This window comes from Mizuhopecten yessoensis, unplaced genomic scaffold (assembly GCF_002113885.1).
Source record: "Mizuhopecten yessoensis strain PY_sf001 unplaced genomic scaffold, ASM211388v2 scaffold6287, whole genome shotgun sequence".
Taxonomy (NCBI): Eukaryota; Metazoa; Mollusca; class Bivalvia; order Pectinida; family Pectinidae; genus Mizuhopecten; species Mizuhopecten yessoensis.
Genome location: NW_018406474.1, coordinates 428,626 through 450,105, shown reverse-complemented (window position 1 = coordinate 450,105; position 21,480 = coordinate 428,626). Strand labels below are relative to the sequence as shown.

Sequence of the window (21,480 nt, the reverse complement as noted above, 5' to 3'; positions counted from 1 at the left end):
ACTTCTGTGATCGTACTTTTAATGTTCATCAATATAGTTTGTAGTGGGTTTTACATCATTAGATTTGCTTCAATTAAAATGTCAGTATAAATATGCAAAAGCATGAGTACACTGTTGTGAAAAAATAATCATTTAATGTTCTATCATTATTTTTCTATACAATTAGGTTCAAATTTATTGTTTGAGAGGGAAATGTGAACTTTATATCATAATATGCTATTAGTGCAATTATTTCTGAGATGTGATAGGATCTTCAGATTGGCCAGTTTAGACGTGAACTACGCCTGAGACAGCACTTCACAGACCATGAACACATAAGAGTTTACGAGTAACATATATAACAGTGATACAATACGTTGAAGATTAACTCCACTTTGTAGATTACCGGAACTGGAGAAAACATATCCGCGTACTATGTATTGTTAGTGCTGTAATGTGTAAGAGTATATGTCTAAGTTGACTACATCATATAGGGGTTGAACGATGTTTTTTTAAACGTCGTTGAAACCTTATATTTACATTTTTCCTGGGAATAATTGTTTGATTTTATTTATTTGTTCTTCAATAACTCGTTTCTTTTCTGCGTTTTGTATATGCGTCGTTTAAACGACATTGGCGGGACATCCCTATTTAAATAAAATTGGCGCCAATAATTAACAGAGGTCATTAAAGCGTTTGACGCAGGGACATTCTCCATTATCCGAAGTGATGCGAAAAGACTCTCATTGAACAAGGTTAATCGATGACGTCATAAGAAAACCACGTGTTACGTCACGAGAGCTTTTTGTTTTAATTCTATACTCACATGAAATGCATTTCTACTGGTAATGTTCATATAGTGGGTTGCAGCGCAAATGTAAATATAAGTGTGTGATGTCTTTAATGATGACATCACACATAATGTATACCTTTCGCGATAAACTGAAGAACATCTGAAGCAATAAAAAGCTTACAGAAACTGGTGTTCCTTTGTTGTTTCCAGATTGTTTCCTGTTTAAGGGTTTATTGTTTTATTCGTGCATATATCAGTCGTTGAAATGTACAAACTTTCCTCGTAACGATAAAAACATTTCCAAACCAAAAAGAAACAAAGGAACTTGTAAGAAGGGTGTTTTGCATGATGCATGTGCAAAGCAACATTAATCAAAGTATTGCGTATAATAACAAGTTATCACATATATCAAATTATAGACAAAAGTTAAGGAGAATCTCAAGCAGTGTTAAATCAAAAGAAGCAAAAATGTCATCCGTTGATCCATCAAAGTTCCTTATGTCGTGATGTACCAAGGCATGCGGTGCCGGATAACGCTTATGAAGGAGCATTATGTCTTTCCAGTTATTTTGATGACTCATCAGTCCCTGTCGTTGCCTTTTCTTCCATTTAGGTGTCTCCACAGTTCATGTTCTTGATTTTCCTTTTGTTTAGATTTCTTTCTGAGGTTCTGTTGTTTTGCCAATCCTTCAGGTTTGATGTTTACATTTTCTTAGTATTTTGTCGTATAACATTGCCGCTCTGACATACTTCTTTCTATTTTACTTCCAGACAAGGAGGGCAACACAGTTTTGGAAAAAGTTGTGAGCCTAACAAAGGAAGTTGATATTCCCGAAGAAGAAAAGCTTGGTCACTCACATGGCCATTCTCATGGCCACGACCACGATGAGCCACTTGGGTCCACAGGAGCCATGGTGTGGCGCGTGATTGCAGGGGACGGTATCCACAACTTTACTGACGGACTGGCCATCGGAGTGGCGTTCGCGGACAGTATCACTAGTGGACTGAGTACTTCCATAGCAGTGCTTTGTCATGAACTTCCTCATGAAATCGGTAACTATTATTTCTCCTTTGAGGAATTCTCCTTTGAGGAATGTGCTTATCCTTACTTCTTGTTATCAATCTTTCAAATATATGTTAAGTTTCTATACAAATCTACTTGGTGTTCGTAAAACCTCTCCAAATTGTATGATGTATTTTGAATTAGGAACATATCCAATGGAAATTAGTCGTAACTTTAGCATGTTTAGTATAATTGATACAACTGCGCAATAGATAATCTAATGGCATGCTATGAAGAAATGTCCGATTGCTAGGATCATTGGATTATGAGTATAAAAATGAATTGGTGAGGATTGGATTGGGATAATTTGTGGAATTGAAAGACATACAAGATGATTAAGTGCCAATTTTTACAAGTACAAGTATGCATAAATCTATTAAGTTGTAGTCCACAGAAAATAAAAAATAAATAGCTGATTTGGCCAAATATGTAAGAATTGCCCAAATATGTAGCTGCTAGTAGAAGACGACAAAATGTACTGAATTAAGTCAATTATATCTTATTGTTATGCTTGTCAGTAAACCATTGATATGTCCGTTTCATCAAATACTATTCTATTATTATTATATTATATTATTTTAGCAGTGGATATCTCTCTTCACTTCTAGGAGTACGTGCGGAAGTGGTGTGTTGTTTAATTGTGCAAAACTGGTCAGCAGTTGTAAAACTTTAGGAAATAAATGAACTTGAACCCTTCCGCCTGAACTAATATGCTTATTTTAACCGAACCTTAAATGCTTGATCGTTACATCATGTTGTTTCGCAAAAGATACAAGTTCTTTACAATTCCGGGTGGCTACTTTTTACCAAGAGTTTTTGCCCTTTTATATATTCCAAGCCCTGTCCAGATAAACTTTCAAATATATCCAGTTAAAATGAAACGTTTCGGGAGTGATACATAGCTAAACATACATATCTATTTGCTTATGTGATAAACTTGTTCTTCAATTCAAAATGTGGTCATGCGTTAATGCTACTTTATATGGGACAATATGAAAGTTAACAGACATTATATAAATTGACATACTTTGTTGACCGCTCCATTCATTGTTAAGTTCATTCCAAATACGATAGATACTTTCACGTTCTGGACATGATTTGTTGTTATTTCTGTAGACTTTGAGACCTTACTTAATTATATAAAAGACATCGCTTTGATTCAATTTACTTTCGACTCGTTTGCGACATTTATGCATCATTTCCTTCAGTTACACGCTATTTTAACTGAAATTGTTATTTTATCGCCTTGCACATTTTAGACTTTTGGAGTACTAGTTTAAGAATATGCTTCCTAATGTAGGTAAACGTTGTGTATTTGTAACGTTAAGCGTGGTTTTATGGGTATCGTTCGTGGTATATCCTTATATCTTTCTTAACATTTTAGACTTGCATTTTCATTATTTCGACCTCTAATTCCACAGATGAGCCACATGATTCAGTGAAATATTGACTTAGTTTCGCTGTCTACACCAAAAGTTTAAATTCCTAAGAAGGTGCTCCCTAATTGTGTGTGTATTGTTTTTAAATTGTCAAAATGGTTGATCGTTTGAGGCGACATATGTGGAATCTATATACTCATGGTAGTTTCTACTCCTGCTTAACGCTCAGCAATTCATAGGAGTGGGACGACTGGTTCGTTCGTTGTCAGTATAATGTGACCGGGCGGTGTGTCCTGTTGGGTGTCTTCGGCAGTATGTTTCAGTGAGGTAGCACTATAAAGTCGGCATCAGTTCCGTGCTATCACAAGGAGACAAACACGAACATATCGCAGCCTCCTAAAACACACACGCCTACATCTTGCACACAGGGGAGGCCGTACTTAAATGACCATAGCTGTTGGTAGGACGTTAAACAATACTAAACCAAACCAAACCAACTTATCTGGTGTATGCCACTGCTAAGAAATAATAACATGAAGACAATAATGATAACTGAACGGAAAGATTGATATACGATTTGTATATATATATATATATATATATATATATAAGTATGAGAACATGCATACCAATTGTTTATTAGTTAACTGTTTCCTTCGTTCCATAGGTGACTTCGCCGTCCTCCTCAAGAAAGGGATGTCGGTCAAACAAGCGCTGGGTTTCAATTGTCTGTCGTCTGCTCTGTCATTGATTGGTGTTCTGGCGGGAGTCGCCATGGGCAACTTCACAAGCATCAAAGTTTACATACTGGTCTGTGTTGCTGGGATGTTTATCTATATTTCACTGGTTGATATGGTAAGTTACGATACCAGTATTCGATAAATTCAAGAACAGTTATAAGTATCAATGTTTCGTTTGTTTTCATACCAAATCCTTTTACACCCTGAAAATGTAATTTGAGAAGTTATGCTCATATATAAAAAAAACACCTTTAATATTCATTGTGATGTGAAACAAAAACTGGCATGCAAACGGTTTAAATCCGATACATAGATTCATACAATTAACACGATGGTTTGCTTGGTTTTTTTAATCAGAACAGAAAAAACCCCATATTGCGTTGATGTAAATATGGCAAAGGTATAGCGACAGAATACGAAACAAAAATGACAATAAATGAATCAAAAGTTTAAAAAAAATCATGAACCAACAAAGTAAGTTGATAGCGAGTCAGTTTGTCTCATTCAGTGATAAGTGTATATCCCTATCAACGGTCACTTGAACTCTCTTTAAAAAAAATCAACCACGTTTTATTAGAATAAGTAAATGTAGACTTTGGCAATTTCTTACTTTCTGCTATTGTTAATTAAGTCTACTTTTTGCAAATTCATCTAAAAAATGTCTTTCTTGTAGCTTCCAGAAATAAGTAGCAGCCCTTCTAAGCACCCTGTGCGCCATCTTGTCTGCACTATGCTGGGACTCGGTGTTGGCTCCAGCATTATGCTCACTATTGCACTGAAGGAAAATGAACTGAAGAAGCTCATCACGTGATAACACTGCGACATGCTGAATGAGCCTACCACATGCTCCAGGAGACATATCAGTTATTTTGAGCCAGGAACCGAATTCCTCTGAGTGCTCTATTTTATTCCATCTGTGAACGCTTATTTTTATTTTCGATATTTAGTATATACATGTAACATCATATCAATAAATCATAGAATTGTCAGTGGTGTTTCATGAGAAATATGAAAATATGTCTCCTATGTAAACAATTGTTCTACATTTCAAAAAATAAATATAGGAAAAAAAAGTAAGACAATAAAATATTAAGCATTCTTAACATCGTTAAATGTTTCTAAATACTTAACTCCATACGCAGCCTTAACACTTGTTTCAATGGCGAATACACCATATGCAAATGTTAGACTTATTTAACTAAATTATCTTAATTGGTATTGAATTGATTATCTTAAATACGACCTGATTATGTAAATCACAAAGAAATATGAGAGCTGAAATGTAGCGTTCTTTCTCTACTTTTCCTTCGTGAAGTTGCGGGACAATGAATAGAATAAAATAAATATATATATATTTCATTGAACCTTCCAACACATCTATATAGCTTCTTTATTTCTCAATATCCACCCCCCCTCGTTTTTTTTTCTTTTTTCTTTTCTTTCTTCTTTTTTTTTCTCTCTCTCTTAGTCTTACTTTCCCTTCTATACCTCTAGGACCTGCTCTAACCTCTTTTCTATCACTTCTAAACAATGCTTTTATATAACGGACACAATTTAGATGGAATTTAATTATACATAAACATAATTAATTATTAATTATACCTGGAAATATGCAGTTTTATTATAAATGAATATTTAATGAATGAATTGTAATGTGTGAGAGGAATAATGTTTATGTATGATATATTTGCATTGTTATAAATTTGGAAAAAAAATTTAAAAAAATACAAAAAAAAATATATATATATATATTTCATTCGTAATAACACGATTTTTGTTATTCGGAAATAACCTAATCTCCAATATTAAAAGGATATATAGAAAAACAATACTCGGTTTAAGTAATAATAGTCGAGAATGAAGTACATGTATCTGACTTTTAAGACATTCAGCTGACAGTCTGTTTAGAAATGTAGGAGATATTCAGGACATGAAGAGATGGATGGTCTCGGGTAGGTCATTCAATTTCTTGTATAAACGGATGAAGAATACACCTTAAGTGCTAGAAGATTCTGTCTGGTTAACCAGGTGCTATGTGAATGATTTACATAAATTACAGGAAATAGGAAATTGGAGAGCTAAGGTTTTGTATCATTATGTGAAATTGTGTCAGCCTGTGGTTTTGTCTACGACCTACGTAATATACATATACAGTACTTCAATTCCCAATCTTTCTTTAAACAGAGCTACATGAACCAGTTAATGTCGACCCTTTACGTTCATATGTTCCTTCTTACTGTAAGTGGTTTGTATAGCCTGTACCACTGGGTCGCGGGTTCGACACCTACATGGGACAGTCGCCAGGTACTGACTGTAGGTCAGTTTCTCCGGGAACTTTAATGACCATAGATATTAACAGACGTAAACCACAAACAATCCAAACTAAAATTACTATGTATAGTACGATATTCAGATGACGTTTTTGAGTTCTGTGACGTAATACTGTTCTGCACGTTTTAGGGTGTTAAATAATACATACTGCCAAAAGGTCACGACACCAGAAAGTTTTGTTCAACATATTTTATTACAGTCCATGTAACAACAGTTTAATCATCTTAACAAACAGGCTACATACAAACACAGACAAAGGTAAAACGTTGTCACAACGTTCACCATCCTCAATGGTTTACTAAATAGTATACTGTATGTATATCAATTCATGAAATTAAAGAACTGTTACCACCGTTCAGACGTTTGTTGTTGCTTTGAATTATAGTGTTAGCACTAATGTTATGCAGAGAAAATGATATATAATTTCAAGTGCAGCAGACCTTATACACTCTTTATGACCGGTATTTTGTTACATGATAATACAATTATTCTCTACTTATAATGGTTTCAGTCTCTTTTGACAGTTTTATCTTTTGACTTTCAACATTCTAAAGCTGAATGTCGTGCGTTTTCAATACTGTTGAAATACCAAAATGAAAAGTAAACGTCGAAAACGTTTTTATTACTCTCTCTCTCTCTCTTTCTATAAATATATCTTTTTATTTTTAAAATATATAGCCCAACACTTTATTTTTTAAACAGTGAAATATTACCTAAAATTTGTCTGAAGCCATCTCTAAAACAAAACACAAATTTGTGCAATATGACAGGATCTCAACAGTGAGTATGTTATCCTTGTTTCAAGCAATTAATCCATATACAGTGCACAGTTTAAACTTTTACAATTTTCCATCAAATATTGGACATATCACTTGTCTCGTTGTTACCTTATGCTTGGAGCAACTGCAAGGATCTTTAGAAATGTATAATTCTGAATCGCATTAAAACACCTCGCACTGTTCTTATTTTAACTAATAACAAACAAACAGTTTAACACAAAATGAACCAAGCAACAATAAGATTCACAGGTTCCTGCTTCGATTCCTGCTGATGTCTGTTTGTATCTGATATTGTACTAACATTTAGACACTGTACTCTTATATATTTTTATGTTTTATCTTACCAGTATACACTGTTTTGCCTAATTGATCTTATTTTCTCAGCCAAAGGAGATATTTCGTCAAGAGAATAGACAAATATACACAGTTTATCATCGCCCTTCTGTTTGTGACAATAGAGTATTATAAGGGACACAACTACTGTTTAACTTTCAACACAAGGGCTCAGTTGTTCAAAGGCAAAATAGCTTACAAATTGTTAACAGAATTTTTTTATCCAATTTTGTGAGAAATATCTGAAAATATGATTGTTTCTTTTCTGAAGGCGAATCTCTGAAAATAATTCTACATTTTCATTTTAATATTTTTTTTATACAAATTATATGAAAAAATTGTATGAAAGTAATGTTTATCTATTCAGGATTTTTAGCAACAGAGTCCTCTGCAAAAGTTTATATGAGAAAGGAAATGTACATTTATCTTAAATATTACAACATAATGATAAATATTGCATTAGATAGATTGGCCTCAATTCCTAAACATTCTTAGATATATACTATTTTTCTAATGTTTACACAACTGCTACAATAACGTGTTGATTTGTTCAGAGTGTATCCTACTTTCACAAAAAGGAAACTGAATGACGTGGCGGTTCTTTCTTTCAAAGCTTGATCATTTGAGACTGAAGTGTGAAATCAGGTAACAGATAAAACATTACACTTTATGGTTTAGTTATTCCACAACTACCTGGAAAAACGATTAACATTAACTGAAAGTTTAATGTCCCAAAGGTTCTTCATGTATACCACGACTATATGTGTTTTTTGCATATGACCTTGTTCACCTCCTGTTGTTATAGCAGTATAATGAACGTAGATATGACTTCAGGACGTCGTGACATCACACTGATGACAATGGTACGATAAACATGTCCTTTTTTTTGGTGAACATACTTGGTTATCGATCTTAAACTTGTTTCCATTTCATATTAATGTCACAAAATCTTGCTTTTTTTTCTCTGCAGCAACTTCAATGAAAATTTCAAGACTCCTTTTAGAAATCCCCAGTTTTTATGAGAACTCATTAAGGATCCTATTGTTACATGTACTGGATGACATATTCAAAGAGACTTGTTGTCTTCAAAAATATTTTCTAACAACATATTAATTTTACAAGACAGTGATGTCCATTCCTATTCCACCAGTCAAACATTTCCCCTTTCTGTTCTAGTGATGCGTAAGGAAAAAACCTTTCTGTATCCTCTGAGGTTCTTTTGAGATTGAGCCTTCTGTTCAAAACCCTCAGAAGCTCCTAGAATTACAAATAGTTTTTTCACATTCTCTGTTGCCAAGATTTCACAGCCTCACTTCAATATCCTTGCAGTTACCTAAAATCCATCGCATTCCTTCAATACTCTCAATGATAATTATACTACAACGCATCAGTTCCAAAACTTCATGGGTACCTAAACCTCACATCTCTCACAGTTACCTAGAAATCCCAGCCTTCCTCCATTGACATGTTATTGATGTCCTCAGCCAAGTCGTCTACATCCCCTGCCTGGGCTGTGTAATATAGCAATCGTAGAATAAAATATAATCATGTGTTAATAGCAAACGCGTAACACATCTAAATTTGTAAAACAGGAACAACTAGAATTTTGTTTTTGTGAACAAAAACATAAGTCTCCCCTTATTAGCCAATAGAAAAACTCTGGTATAAAAAAAATATGGTCAACGTAGGTGAAAGTACATGGAACTTATGCTCCAGACAAACTTTCGCATTAAAATTAAACAAAGGGCCATAACTCTGTATATAGTGAATCATGAGACCTAGTTCTATTGCACTGCACACCTTCTGTGGGTGATGCAAATATGGTTCAAGCTTGATCAAGATATCTTTAACGGTTAGAAATTTACGAGCCAGACAAGAATTTACTGAAAATGTGCACTTATTTGACCTTTGACCTTGAGGTGATGGTCACAGTGACCTAAATCCAGTACACTGCACACCTCCTGTGGGTGATGCATGCATACCTAAAGTTTCATCAAGATCTCTCTAACGGTTTAAAAGTTATGGCCCAGACAAATTTGATTAGAAGAACCAGAAGAAGAGGAAGAACCAGTACTTATACAATATGTCTCCCTTCATTCTAAGGGGAGACATAATCATACCAGGGACTATATCCCCTAAATCAATTTTCCTCTTCAAGCTTTTGGGACATCTGTCATCATATCTAAATAAGCCCTGTGCTCTAAATACTGGGCATTATATACAAAGAAAACAATATTGAAATCAGTAACCCAATAGGCCCTGCACAGACTTAATTGTCTACATTTTTTCTGAAACATTCAATCATAATCAAGTGCTTGGTTGATAGTTAAAAAATGCATGCAATTCATTTGATAACATTATCTTATGCAAGATGAAACAGGGGAGATAATCTTATATATTAACTATAAACCTTTGGGCACCTTGCTGATGTCTGCAAGTGGAGACAGGGGAGACAACTTTAGATAATCAATACCTTTGAGCACCTTGCTGATGTCTGCAAGTGGAGACAGGGGAGACAACTTTAGATAAGCAATACATTTGTGCACCTTGCTGATGTCTACAAGTGGAGGCAGGGGAGACAACTTTAGATAATCAATACCTTTGGGCACCTTGCTGATGGCTGCAAGTGGAGGCAGGGGAGATAACCTTTGATAATTATATACCTATGAATACCTTGCTGATGTCTATGAGTGTAGAAAGGGGAGACAACTTTAGAAAAATATTATTTTGGGTACCTCACTGATGTCTGTGAGTGGAGGAAGGGGAGTCAACGTTGTATGATTATATACTGTTGGTAACCTTGCTGATGTCTGTAAGTTGAAACAGGGGAGATAACCTTAGATAATTATATACTTATAGGCATCTTGCTGATGTCTGTAAGTTTAGAGAGGGGAGACAACCTTGTATAATTATATACATTTGGATATGTTGCTGACATCTGTGATTGGAGAGAGGAGAGATAACCTTACATAATTATATACATTTGAATACCTTGCTGATGTCTGTGAGAGGAGGAAGGGGAGACAACTTAAGATAATTGTATACCTTTGGGTAACTTGCTGATGTCTGTGAGTGGAGACAGGGGAGATAACCTTAGATAATTTTATACCTTTGGGTAACTTGCTGATGTCTGTGAGAGGAGGGAGGGGAGACAACTTAAGATAATTGTATACCTTTGGGTAACTTGCTGATGTCTGTGAGTGGAGACAGTGGTTGAATTAATGAGGGCAGCATCTCTGATGTCTTTTTCTTCAGATGCTTGAAAAATGAATGACCTAACAATGTGGATGCACTTGGCCTGAAAAACAATGAACAATATCTTAAAAATATACAGATCATTAATGTTATTCAATTTGTAATGAAAACATTTTATCACATAATGTACTGTGTTATCCAGTGAATATGCCCATGTCATATTTTTTGGCATATTAACCCATGTATTATGACCTATCAGCCCTGTGATTGGTTACAAGTTTGAATTGTTTCAATTGTGACGTCACGCCTAGGACAAGTACATAGCATCACAGACTTATGCACTGGAATCAAAATGGCGTATTTTTACATTTCAAGGTTTTATGAAAATTGTCGCTTTACACTAATAAATGCCACAAATCTTGATTATGTGATAAAAAGGATCTTACACTTGTTTTTCATTCCATATGAAATTTATGAAACTTGTCACAAAATTTTCATTTTAGCTCGCCAAAGGCTCGCTAAATTGAAAAATTCTTAGACTTGTTTCATAAATCTCATATGAAATTGAAACTCATGTAAGATCCTATATATAGTTGAATTTATTGTTACAGAAATATATTTTGTATAGCATAATAGAATAAAATGTTCAATACTCTGTATGATATAAGTGACATAACTTTAGATATTGTAAAATTGATACATGTCAAATGACAGATCTGTGTTTATCATATATACATTTGTACTTGTCTGTGATATGGACTTTGTACCTTTGTGTGATAATGCTAGCTGTGCACATTGCCATATCTATTCCACTTCTGGTAAAACTGATTCCAAGTCACCTATATATCTAACCTTAATCTAGCCTTGTCAGTCCATTGTATATCTGACAAGTTTCATGTGTAATTGTTCTTAACTGCAGGCTATAGTATGGCCATCCTACCCAATACCAAGCTTTGACCCATTTCAGTTGTCAGGCCTTTAAGCTTGACAGGCTAGCTGATATGGTGGTCAAAGTTTGACAAGGCTGAGTGAATGACAGAGAACAAACCTAGAGAACCATCTAGTAGTACTTGTGTTCAGACAACTCACCTCGTCTCCAGGCTTTTCTCCAAACAGATTTCAACAAAGTTATGGAAATGATGGGAAAATTTGCGGGCGTTAGCAAGGTCGGTGATCTCTCTGCTGTTTGTTGCTTCGCTGTCAATTCCAGAATCGTGACCTGAAATTTACAATAGGTGTTAATTTGAAATAAGAGGAAAAATACAATGGACCAAATTTATAATAGTAACTTTAGCATCACCTGCAACTAAGCTCAGTATCCGATTAAATGTCAGATTAATGTCCAATATATTCTGTAATATCAATGCACACTTGTATACAATGAAATAACCAACACCAAAATCCATATAATTTGGATTAGGAACAACTTTAAATTACAGCAGCTGAGTAGTCCATATCGCTCTGGTGAAATTTTGAATGACTGAAATCAGACTCTACTGCTGGAATAAATTAATAAATATATATCCTATCCAGCGATATCTGCAAGGTATGTGTTGTGTCATAGTAGATTTTTGTTGTCAGCAACTCAAAACTCAATGATACCAAACAGTGTTGGAGAATTCCATGTTTTCATACACCAGACATCTGTATGTCCAAACGTCTAAATCTTGTATCAGAGACAGAGGAAACTTGGGCTAGTCTATTTAAAGATCTACAACAGCTATGATTGGTTTGTTTAGTGGGGTACCAGTATAAGACTTAAAATAAGAACCTTGATTGGTGTTTTCCTCACCCACAAGATCTGCTATAGTGGTGCAGTCTGCAAGGACGGGTTTGGTACCATTAATCTTCTCCAGTAGCATCTGTAATCAGACAAGTCATCACAATGAACTCAGCCCTGATTCAAATATATTTCTTAGCACAAGTCAAGATGTTTCCATAACTTCAGCAATATGTCCCTTTGGAAAAATTTAAGGATGAAAACTTTATAAAAATGTTTGAAGTTGAAACAGACTCCAAGTATTACTGTAAATCACATAGTTTTTATGGGTTCCAATATAAGATATCTTTAAACAATGAAATACAATAATTTTTAGTAATTACTTCAAATCGTAATTGTTTTGTACTACGAAAAAAGGAAATTTGAAGTATCAGCCATACCATATTGACTTCAGGTATAAATCAACTGCAGACAATACTGAGTGCCTTGTTAATGATTTACCAGACAATCAACCTTGTTAACGATTTACCAGACAGTCAACCTTGTTAATGATTTACCAGACAGTCAACCTTGTTCACGATTTACCAGACAATCAACCTTGGTAATGATTTACCAGACAGTCAACCTTGTTAATGATTTACCAGACAATCAACCTTGTTAATGATTTACCAGACAGTCAACCTTGTTCACGATTTACCAGTCAGTCAACCTTGTAAATGATTTACCAGACAGTCAACCTTGTTAATGATGAGTTACCAGACAGTCAACCTTGTTAATGATGATTTACCAGACAGTCAACATTGTTAATGATTTACCAGACAATCAACCTCGTTAAAAATTTACCAGACAGTCAACCTTGTTAATGATTTACCAGACAGTCAACATTGTTAATGATTTACCACACAGTCAACCTTGTTAATGATGATTTACCAGACAGTCAACCTTGTTAATGATTTACCAGACAGTCAACCTTGGTAATGATTTACCAGACAGTCAACCTTGTTATTGATTTACCAGACAGTCAACCTTGTTAATGATGATTTACCAGACAGTCAACATTGTTAATGATTTACCAGACAATCAACCTCGTTAAAAATTTACCAGACAGTCAACCTTGTTAATGATTTACCAGACAGTCAACCTTGTTAACGATTTACCAGACAATCAACCTTGTTAATGATTTACCAGACAATCAACCTTGTTAATGATGATTTACCAGACAGTCAACTTTGTTAATGATTTACCAGACAGTCAACCTTGTTAATGATTTACCAGACAGTCAACATTGTGTAACTACCATACCAGTATAACTTGCCAGATATTTGTACAAACCTGTGTGACTATCATATGTGTAAAACATAGTTGGCCAGTTTACCATTAGTGTGTAGGTACTTGTGAGACCCATATATTTGTAAAAGGAATTTGACCAGCTTACCATTAGTGTGTACATACCTGTGTGACTGGCATGTCTGTAAAAGGTGCATAGCCATTAGCCAGTTCACAGGCTGTAATTCCAACACTGTAGATGTCCGACAGACAGTCATATCCCATCAAGTTCTAAAATTTTAAACCAGATATTGATAGAATGAGTGGATATTGAAATCCACTGACAAAAGAACCAAAATTTGATCATAACGGAAAGTAAAAACAAATTGCCATTCCCCAACCTTAATTGTATTTTACTATGCATTAGATTAAATAATATGTCAAAATTAAACTAGAACTGTAAGCCAAAGGCTAACTAATCCATAGTCTCCCACCAGTAATGATTTATTTTATTGACTGATCAGCTATATCTGTATACAGGTCACTGACATACTTCCTGTACTCCCTCCCAATGCCAAAACATACTTGCAAACCAAATCTTGTTAGCCCAGATGAACCAGTTTTGCTGAAATTGTCCTAGTAGTTAAGGAAGAGTTGTCAGGACAAAGATCTTTAACAAAGGGCCATAAGTCCTTAAAAAGGGTAAAAATGAGAAAATACTACCCTGATGCACGACATTGACTTTCCTCAACATTTTGTTTTTCATCTTTTTTAAGACACAAGTTTAACTGACTTTATTTTAAAATTAATCCATGAGAGTTAGATAACTGTTGTCACCACATTTTCCTTCTATATTGTTTATACATGTCTGAAAAAAAACACTTTTTCTCATGATATCAAACTCCAGAACTCTCTGTTTGCTCCAGAAATTCTCTTGAAATTCTGCCTAGGTATAACACTACCATTACTACCCGTAATAGTTTTGGTGTCTGGAAATAAGACAAAAGTTGCCCAATGTAAGGTTAACCTACCACCACACCAGGGAATTAACAATTCCAAAGACCTTTACTGTAATACTTTAAAGTGCCCATAGCACTGGAAGAACGTCAGTTATATTACACCTTTAAGAACAATTGAATCATACCAGTGACATCGTTTCAGAAATCAGTAAGGCAGTCATTTCAGTCTAATCTGTGCAGGTTATAAAATTAAAGTTCTGCCAAATGACAACATGCTTATCTACCAGCGTAGGCGTAGCTTAAAATAAACAAGTAATCTTTATTTAACGTCGTATCCATTGACAACAACAAACATAAGCTCTGTAGAGCTTTTATTACGACACCGCTATGGGAACAAAAGTTGTTTTTCGTGGTGGAGGGTAACCCACTAGGGGAAAACAACTGTGCCATCGGAGGGATACCAACTAACTCTATCAGACATCACTCTCTTTTTTTCCGCCGCCGCTGGGGATCAAACCAAAATTCTCTGGAGAGCGAGTGGTCTGAGTGGTCTGTTAGCGATCACGGCTACCAAGGCTTCAATGTAGGTTAGGCAGCTACGTAACTAACATCAACAATTTCCAGTTTATTTACAATACAATCGTACAGTGCTAGCTGCAGACCTTATGGAAGCCAGGAGGTAAAATAATCTGATACCAACCTGTTCCAGAATTTCAGGGGCAAGCCACTGTAGAGAACGGACAAAGTGCTGGGGGTAATCATGGACGATCCTCAGTCTCCGGCCTCGCTGTATCATACTGTGGGCATCCCTGAGGCCTGACAGACACACATTACCATTGGCGGCTACCAAGATGTGACTTGCTCTCACACTCCTGTTACAAGGAGTGATCAAAATGAGTAAAGACTGTGTAAAATTATTATTCTCTTTCTTGACAACAGACATGAAGCTAACCATGCATAGAACCTTTGGAACAACAATTCTCCATGGCTAGGAGAGTGTAAATAAGTATGATACATACCTGTGTGAGACCTTTGAAGTTATGATACATACCTGTGTGAGACCTTTGAAGTTATGTACTTCAGAGTTTGGAGATTCTACAAACCTGCATTTAATAATAACTAATAATACAAAGTACAGAAGCACCTAATCAAGCCTGGACAGTCTGTGCAGAAAAATAAAGTAAAATGTTAAAATTCTCTTGGAATTGTTGGTTCTCAAGGGGTAGGAGATTTTTACATATATGATAAATACATGTGTACAATACCATTTAAGTGTAGGTACATCTTGACTAGGAGATTCTACCTACCTGTGTATGATACCTTTGGACTGTAGGTACATCTGGTCTAGGAGATTCTACCTACCTGTGTATAATACCTTTGGACTGTATGTACATCTGGTCTAGGAGATTCTACTTACCTGTGTATGATACCTTTGGAGTGTAGGTACATCTTGACTAGGAGATTCTACCTACCTGTGTATGATACCATTGGAGAGTAGGTACATCTTGACTAGGAGATTCTACCTACCTGTGTATAATACCTTTGGACTGTATGTACATCTGGTCTAGGAGATTCTACCTACCTGTGTATGATACCTTTGGAGTGTAGGTACATCTTGACTAGGAGATTCTACCTACCTGTGTATGATACCTTTGGACTGTAGGTACATCTGGTCTAGGAGATTCTACCTACCTGTGTATAATACCTTTGGACTGTATGTACATCTGGTCTAGGAGATTCTACTTACCTGTGTATGATACCTTTGGAGTGTAGGTACATCTGGTCTAGGAGATTCTATCTACCTGTGTATGATACCTTTGGACTGTAGGTACATCTGGACTAGGAGAGTCTACCTACCTGTGTATGATACCTTTGGAGTGTAGGTACATCTGGAATAGGAGATTCTACCTACCTGTGTATGATACCTGTGGAGTGTAGGTACATCTGGTCTAGGAGATTCTATCTACCTGTGTATGATACCTTTGGACTGTAGGTACATCTGGACTAGGAGATTCTACCTACCTGTGTATGATACCTTTGGAATGTAGGTACATCTGGACTAGGAGATTCTATCTACCTGTGTATAATACCTTTGGAGTGTAGGTACATCTGGTCTAGGAGATTCTACCTACCTGTGTATGGTACCTGTGGAGTGTAGGTACATCTGGACTAGGAGATTCTACCTACCTGTGTATAATACCTTTGGAGTGTAGGTACATCTGGTCTAGGAGATTCTACCTACACGTGTATGATACCTTTGGCGTGTAGGTACATCTGGTCTAGGAGATTCTATCTACCTGTGTATGATACCTTTGGACTGTAGGTACATCTGGACTAGGAGAGTCTACCTACCTGTGTATGATGCCTTTGGAGTGTAGGTACATCTGGAATAGGAGATTCTACCTACCTGTGTATGATACCTTTGGACTGTAGGTACATCTGGACTAGGAGAGTCTACCTACCTGTGTATGATGCCTTTGGAGTGTAGGTACATCTGGAATAGGAGATTCTACCTACCTGTGTATGATACCTGTGGAGTGTAGGTACATCTTGACTAGGAGATTCTACCTACCTGTGTATAATACCTGTGGATTGTAGGTACATCTGGTCTAGGAGATTCTACCTACACGTGTATGATACCTTTGGCGTGTAGGTACATCTGGTCTAGGAGATTCTATCTACCTGTGTATAATACCTTTGGAGTGTAGGTACATCTGGTCTAGGAGATTCTACCTAGCTGTGTATGATACCTTTGGAGTGTAGGTACATCTGGTCTAGGAGATTCTCCCTACCTGTGTATGATACCTGTGGAGTGTAGGTACATCTGGTCTAGGCGATTCTACCTACCTGTGTATGATACCTGTGGAGTGTAGGTACATCTGGACTAGGAGATTCTATCTACCTGTGTATAATACCTTTGGAGTGTAGGTACATCTTGCATAGGAGATTCTACCTACCTGTGTATAATCCCTGTGGAGTGTAGGTACATCTGGTCTAGGAGATTCTATCTACCTGTGTATGATACCTTTGGACTGTAGGTACATCTGGACTAGGAGAGTCTACCTACCTGTGTATGATGCCTTTGGAGTGTAGGTACATCTGGAATAGGAGATTCTCCCTACCTGTGTATGATACCTGTGGAGTGTAGGTACATCTGGACTAGGAGATTCTATCTACCTGTGTATAATACCTTTGGAGTGTCGGTACATCTGGTCTAGGAGATTCTACCTACATGTGTATGATACCTTTGGAGTGTAGGTACATCTGGAATAGGAGATTCTACCTACCTGTGTATGATACCTGTAGAGTGTAGGTACATCTTGACTAGGAGATTCTACCTACCTGTGTATAATTCCTTTGGAGTGTAGGTACTCCAGTGCCAGAAGAGTATCCCTGAGGATGTAGGATGATGCCTGTTCTGATAGACCATTGGTGAAGTAGGCATGGATTAGGTCCTTACAGGAACCTGAAATATTCATCATATTGTTACAACAAGCTATTAAGTCATTCCTTATAATGACCGTGAAATTATTTTTTAAATTGTGGATCAGATGAAGATTGCATTTCAAATCAATTCTACAACTTGAATACAGGAAATTATCAAAGATTACATTATATGGATGCTCAAGTCCTCAGAAGTTCAGTACCATCTATTGTTCAAATTGTCTTTCAATAATGATTCACAGGGAGTGATTGACCACTGTCCAGTGTACTGACCGTAGGCCATTAGAGGCATCACCGTCCATAACTCATGGTCATGTATAAAGGTGGTCAGGATCGGCAGGACCTTCTCGTGTTGTAGTTGTCGGCACAATATCACCTCATTCTGAAATATTGCCACTTATAGAATTTTTTCTATTTAAACTTAATGGAGTACAATTACTCAATATCACAGAACAAAAGGTTTTGTCTTTTCACAGGAGTACGACTATTGTCAACTTACACAAAGAGTATCTTTATACATGTAGTCAATTATCAATTGAAAAAGGACTTTGAAAACTTATACCCACAGAAGAGTATCTTTATAGTAAATTATCAAAGGACAAAGGATTTTGTCTCCTTACACAGGGAGTGACTTTATAAACAATCATTAAATGACAAAGGATTTTGTAAACTTACACAGAAGAGTATCTTTATAGTCAATTATCAAAGGACAAAGGATTTTGTCTTCTTACACAGGGAGTGGCTTTATAGGTATCAAAACTCACCTCTTCACGTCTGCATTTTAGAATCTTTGCAAAGACGTCATGTAAATACCACCCTTTTATTTGTTCAATTATGTGCACATTGCTTGTTAAATGTATGAAAGTGATTGCAAGCCTTTGTTGTTTGTTTTCACAATTATAACCATTACTATTATCCATATGCTGTAAAGCGCTTTAGAGTAATTTTACAAATTATATAGGGCGCTATATAAATGTTGTATATTATAATTACATTATTGTATTATCATAGTCTTTTATCAAAGGACAAAGGATTTTGTCTTGTCAACTTACACTACAGGGAGTATCTTTATAGTCAATTATCAAAAGACAACAGCTTTTTGTTCACTCACAAAGGGGATATCTTTGTAGTCAATTATCAAAACACAAAAAAAAAAACAATTGTCCTCACAAACAGATTACCATCTAGTCAATACCATATTTGAAAAAGAATTTGTCTACTTGCAAAAGGATGACTTAACACCATCAGACAAAATCACATGACAGTAGGAATTATTTCCCATGATTTTTGTCGCTCACATACCTGGAGAACTGAGAAGTCGATGTCACAAGACTCGAGATTGGTCTTTTTGATGGCAATGTGTTTGCTAGATGGTATATGTTTGGTTAGGATGATACCAGCTGTGTCATTACACCCGCGCCCTGCAGCACAACACACAACACATCAGTATTAGTTCAAGTCCTCTAATGAAATAATTGGGTTTCTCTAATGGAAACTAAGACCTCAAGACTTACTGTCATACATTTTGTTTTAGACCAAACAAAAGAAGAGGTCCAACGGCCTGTATAAATCACCTGTTATAAATTGGTGCTGACAAGCACAAGCATATCAATAATCTGTAACATTCAAAGAACAAATTTATTTAAACAGAACAGAAGGCAAGGTAATCTAGTGGTAGGACGCCAGGCTTTCGATCGAAGAGTTTTGAGTTCGAGTCACGGCATGGCACTGTGTTGTATATTTGAGCAAGATACTTTACTCCGCTTGTTCCAGTCTACTCAGCTGTAAATGAGTACGTGGTTGGGCAGTGCTAGAAATGTAGAATGCAAGCTGTGAGCGCCGAAATGGCAGCACCGGCTGAATGCTCCCCAGGGAGTTGAGAAAGATATTGGCTGGTTGGAAAGGCCCTATAAAAACGGATAATAATTTGTGAACCGCTTTGAGACGACCTACGAACTAGATTGTGATAAAGTGGTATATAAGAACCTTGAACTATTATTAATTATTGCAAACGAAATACTGATAACTCACCTATAACAGTATAAAGCTCGTAATGTTTTGTGTCTGGTACAAAGCTGCCTGATGACATCATCGTGGAATGTATTCGGTTGTCCTCCCCCTGACTCAGTCCATCATTCTGAGGCGGACTCTGAAAAATCAAATTTTAATTTTTCATTAGCTGATTCTCACCCTAGACATAAAAAGTCCCCAGACCAATAAATACAGGATTGTAATTCCCTACCATAGACAGAGGTATATGAAGTCATTTCAATTTTCCCCCTACCAGCATATCCAGTAAATAGCCAAACCGTCTTTGAGTAATCAAAATTTTTCACAAAATTGTCTGAAAATATTAAGTTTTTGGCAGGTAGAATATAAAAATCTCTACTTTACGTGCTGCTATTCAGTTGTGATAAATTTACATGAATATATATTCAAACATTAACTGTCTAAACTTATTTTCTGGAGTAAAATATTAAGTAAGGTTTTTAGATAATTCTACAAACTCACTAAGGGATAACAAGCATTTATTTGAAGTAATTTCTGACATTTTATTACGTTCTTTACGATTCTTAGAAACGTTAACTTTTCCTTCCCAAATACTTAGACATTAAACTTACCTACCTGTCCATGTAAGTAAATTATTCAGTTCAAAAATGAAAACAAAGCATGCTGATGAACAATACATATATATCCATGCAAATAAACTAAACTTGAATTGTCACAATGAAGTAAAATGGTTATGACATTCTACAAACACTCCGGTACCACTCCTCCCCCACCACCTCAATACGTATAACATGTATTTCACAGTACTGGTGTAGGGTCTACAACCACGTTTCATGAATATCAATTGAAAATAATAAATACAGAAATTATTTACTCAAAAAAAATCATTAAAAACTCACCGATATGACACCTTTCTTTTAATAAGTATTATCAATGCTTCACCAACTGACTAACAGTGTGTCAAGACCAGAAGCTTATGAGACGTCATGAGTTAATTACTTGATACAATACACCAAGGTCATATGACCCTATGTTCTAATGACATGTCATAATCATTCAACTACTTTATAATACTGGTAATAAACTGACATGTCATGATTTAGACACTGTAGGTATAAACAATCAGCCCATCAAACCCTATATCTTTACTTTTTGTATCTAATTTGTCTTTAACTTTTCTTAAACTTTCCCTGTTTTATTTTGTGAAAAAACAATAGACCTACATGTACACATACAAGCACCCCCTAGTAATAAAATTAATGATTCTATATTTGAATACACATAAACATCACAGCCAGCCTAACCGGGATCACCAATACACCCCCTAGTAAAAACATTAATGATTCTATATCTATATATACATCAACATCACAGCCAGACTAACAGGGATCACCAATACACCCCCTAGTAAACATTAATGATTCTATATCTATATATACATCAACATCACAGCCAGACTAACCGGGATCACCAATACACCCCCTAGTAA

At 35.8% G+C, this 21,480-nt stretch overlaps 2 protein-coding genes across 9 annotated transcripts in view; one reads left to right on the top strand and one right to left on the bottom strand.

Moving 5' to 3' along the window:
• Positions 1 to 4,943, top strand: part of LOC110451920 (zinc transporter ZIP6-like) — a 35,915-nt gene extending 30,972 nt beyond the window's left edge. For both annotated transcript variants that reach the window (XM_021500147.1, XM_021500146.1), the window contains exons 7-9: positions 1,544 to 1,825; positions 3,882 to 4,069; positions 4,628 to 4,943. In XM_021500147.1, the coding sequence (XP_021355822.1) occupies positions 1,544 to 1,825; positions 3,882 to 4,069; positions 4,628 to 4,765 (608 nt within the window). In that variant the 3' untranslated portion in view covers positions 4,766 to 4,943. The remainder of the gene's footprint in view (positions 1 to 1,543; positions 1,826 to 3,881; positions 4,070 to 4,627) is intronic.
• Positions 4,122 to 21,480, bottom strand: part of LOC110451921 (STE20-related kinase adapter protein alpha-like) — a 30,029-nt gene continuing 12,670 nt past the window's right edge. For 5 of the 7 annotated variants that reach the window (XM_021500154.1, XM_021500153.1, XM_021500148.1 and 2 more), the window contains 10 exons: positions 20,013 to 20,130; positions 19,284 to 19,402; positions 18,255 to 18,363; positions 17,880 to 18,003; positions 15,238 to 15,409; positions 13,765 to 13,869; positions 12,364 to 12,454; positions 11,682 to 11,811; positions 10,571 to 10,695; positions 7,347 to 8,908 (listed from right to left, as the gene is read on the bottom strand). In XM_021500154.1, the coding sequence (XP_021355829.1) occupies positions 8,835 to 8,908; positions 10,571 to 10,695; positions 11,682 to 11,811; positions 12,364 to 12,454; positions 13,765 to 13,869; positions 15,238 to 15,409; positions 17,880 to 18,003; positions 18,255 to 18,363; positions 19,284 to 19,402; positions 20,013 to 20,073 (1,110 nt within the window). In that variant the 5' untranslated portion in view covers positions 20,074 to 20,130 and the 3' untranslated portion in view covers positions 7,347 to 8,834. Of the gene's footprint in view, positions 4,158 to 7,346; positions 8,909 to 10,570; positions 10,696 to 11,681; positions 11,812 to 12,363; positions 12,455 to 13,764; positions 13,870 to 15,237; positions 15,410 to 17,879; positions 18,004 to 18,254; positions 18,364 to 19,283; positions 19,403 to 20,012; positions 20,131 to 21,480 lie in introns of those variants that run through there. The other 2 variants (XM_021500149.1, XM_021500152.1) reach the window with 2 other exon arrangements.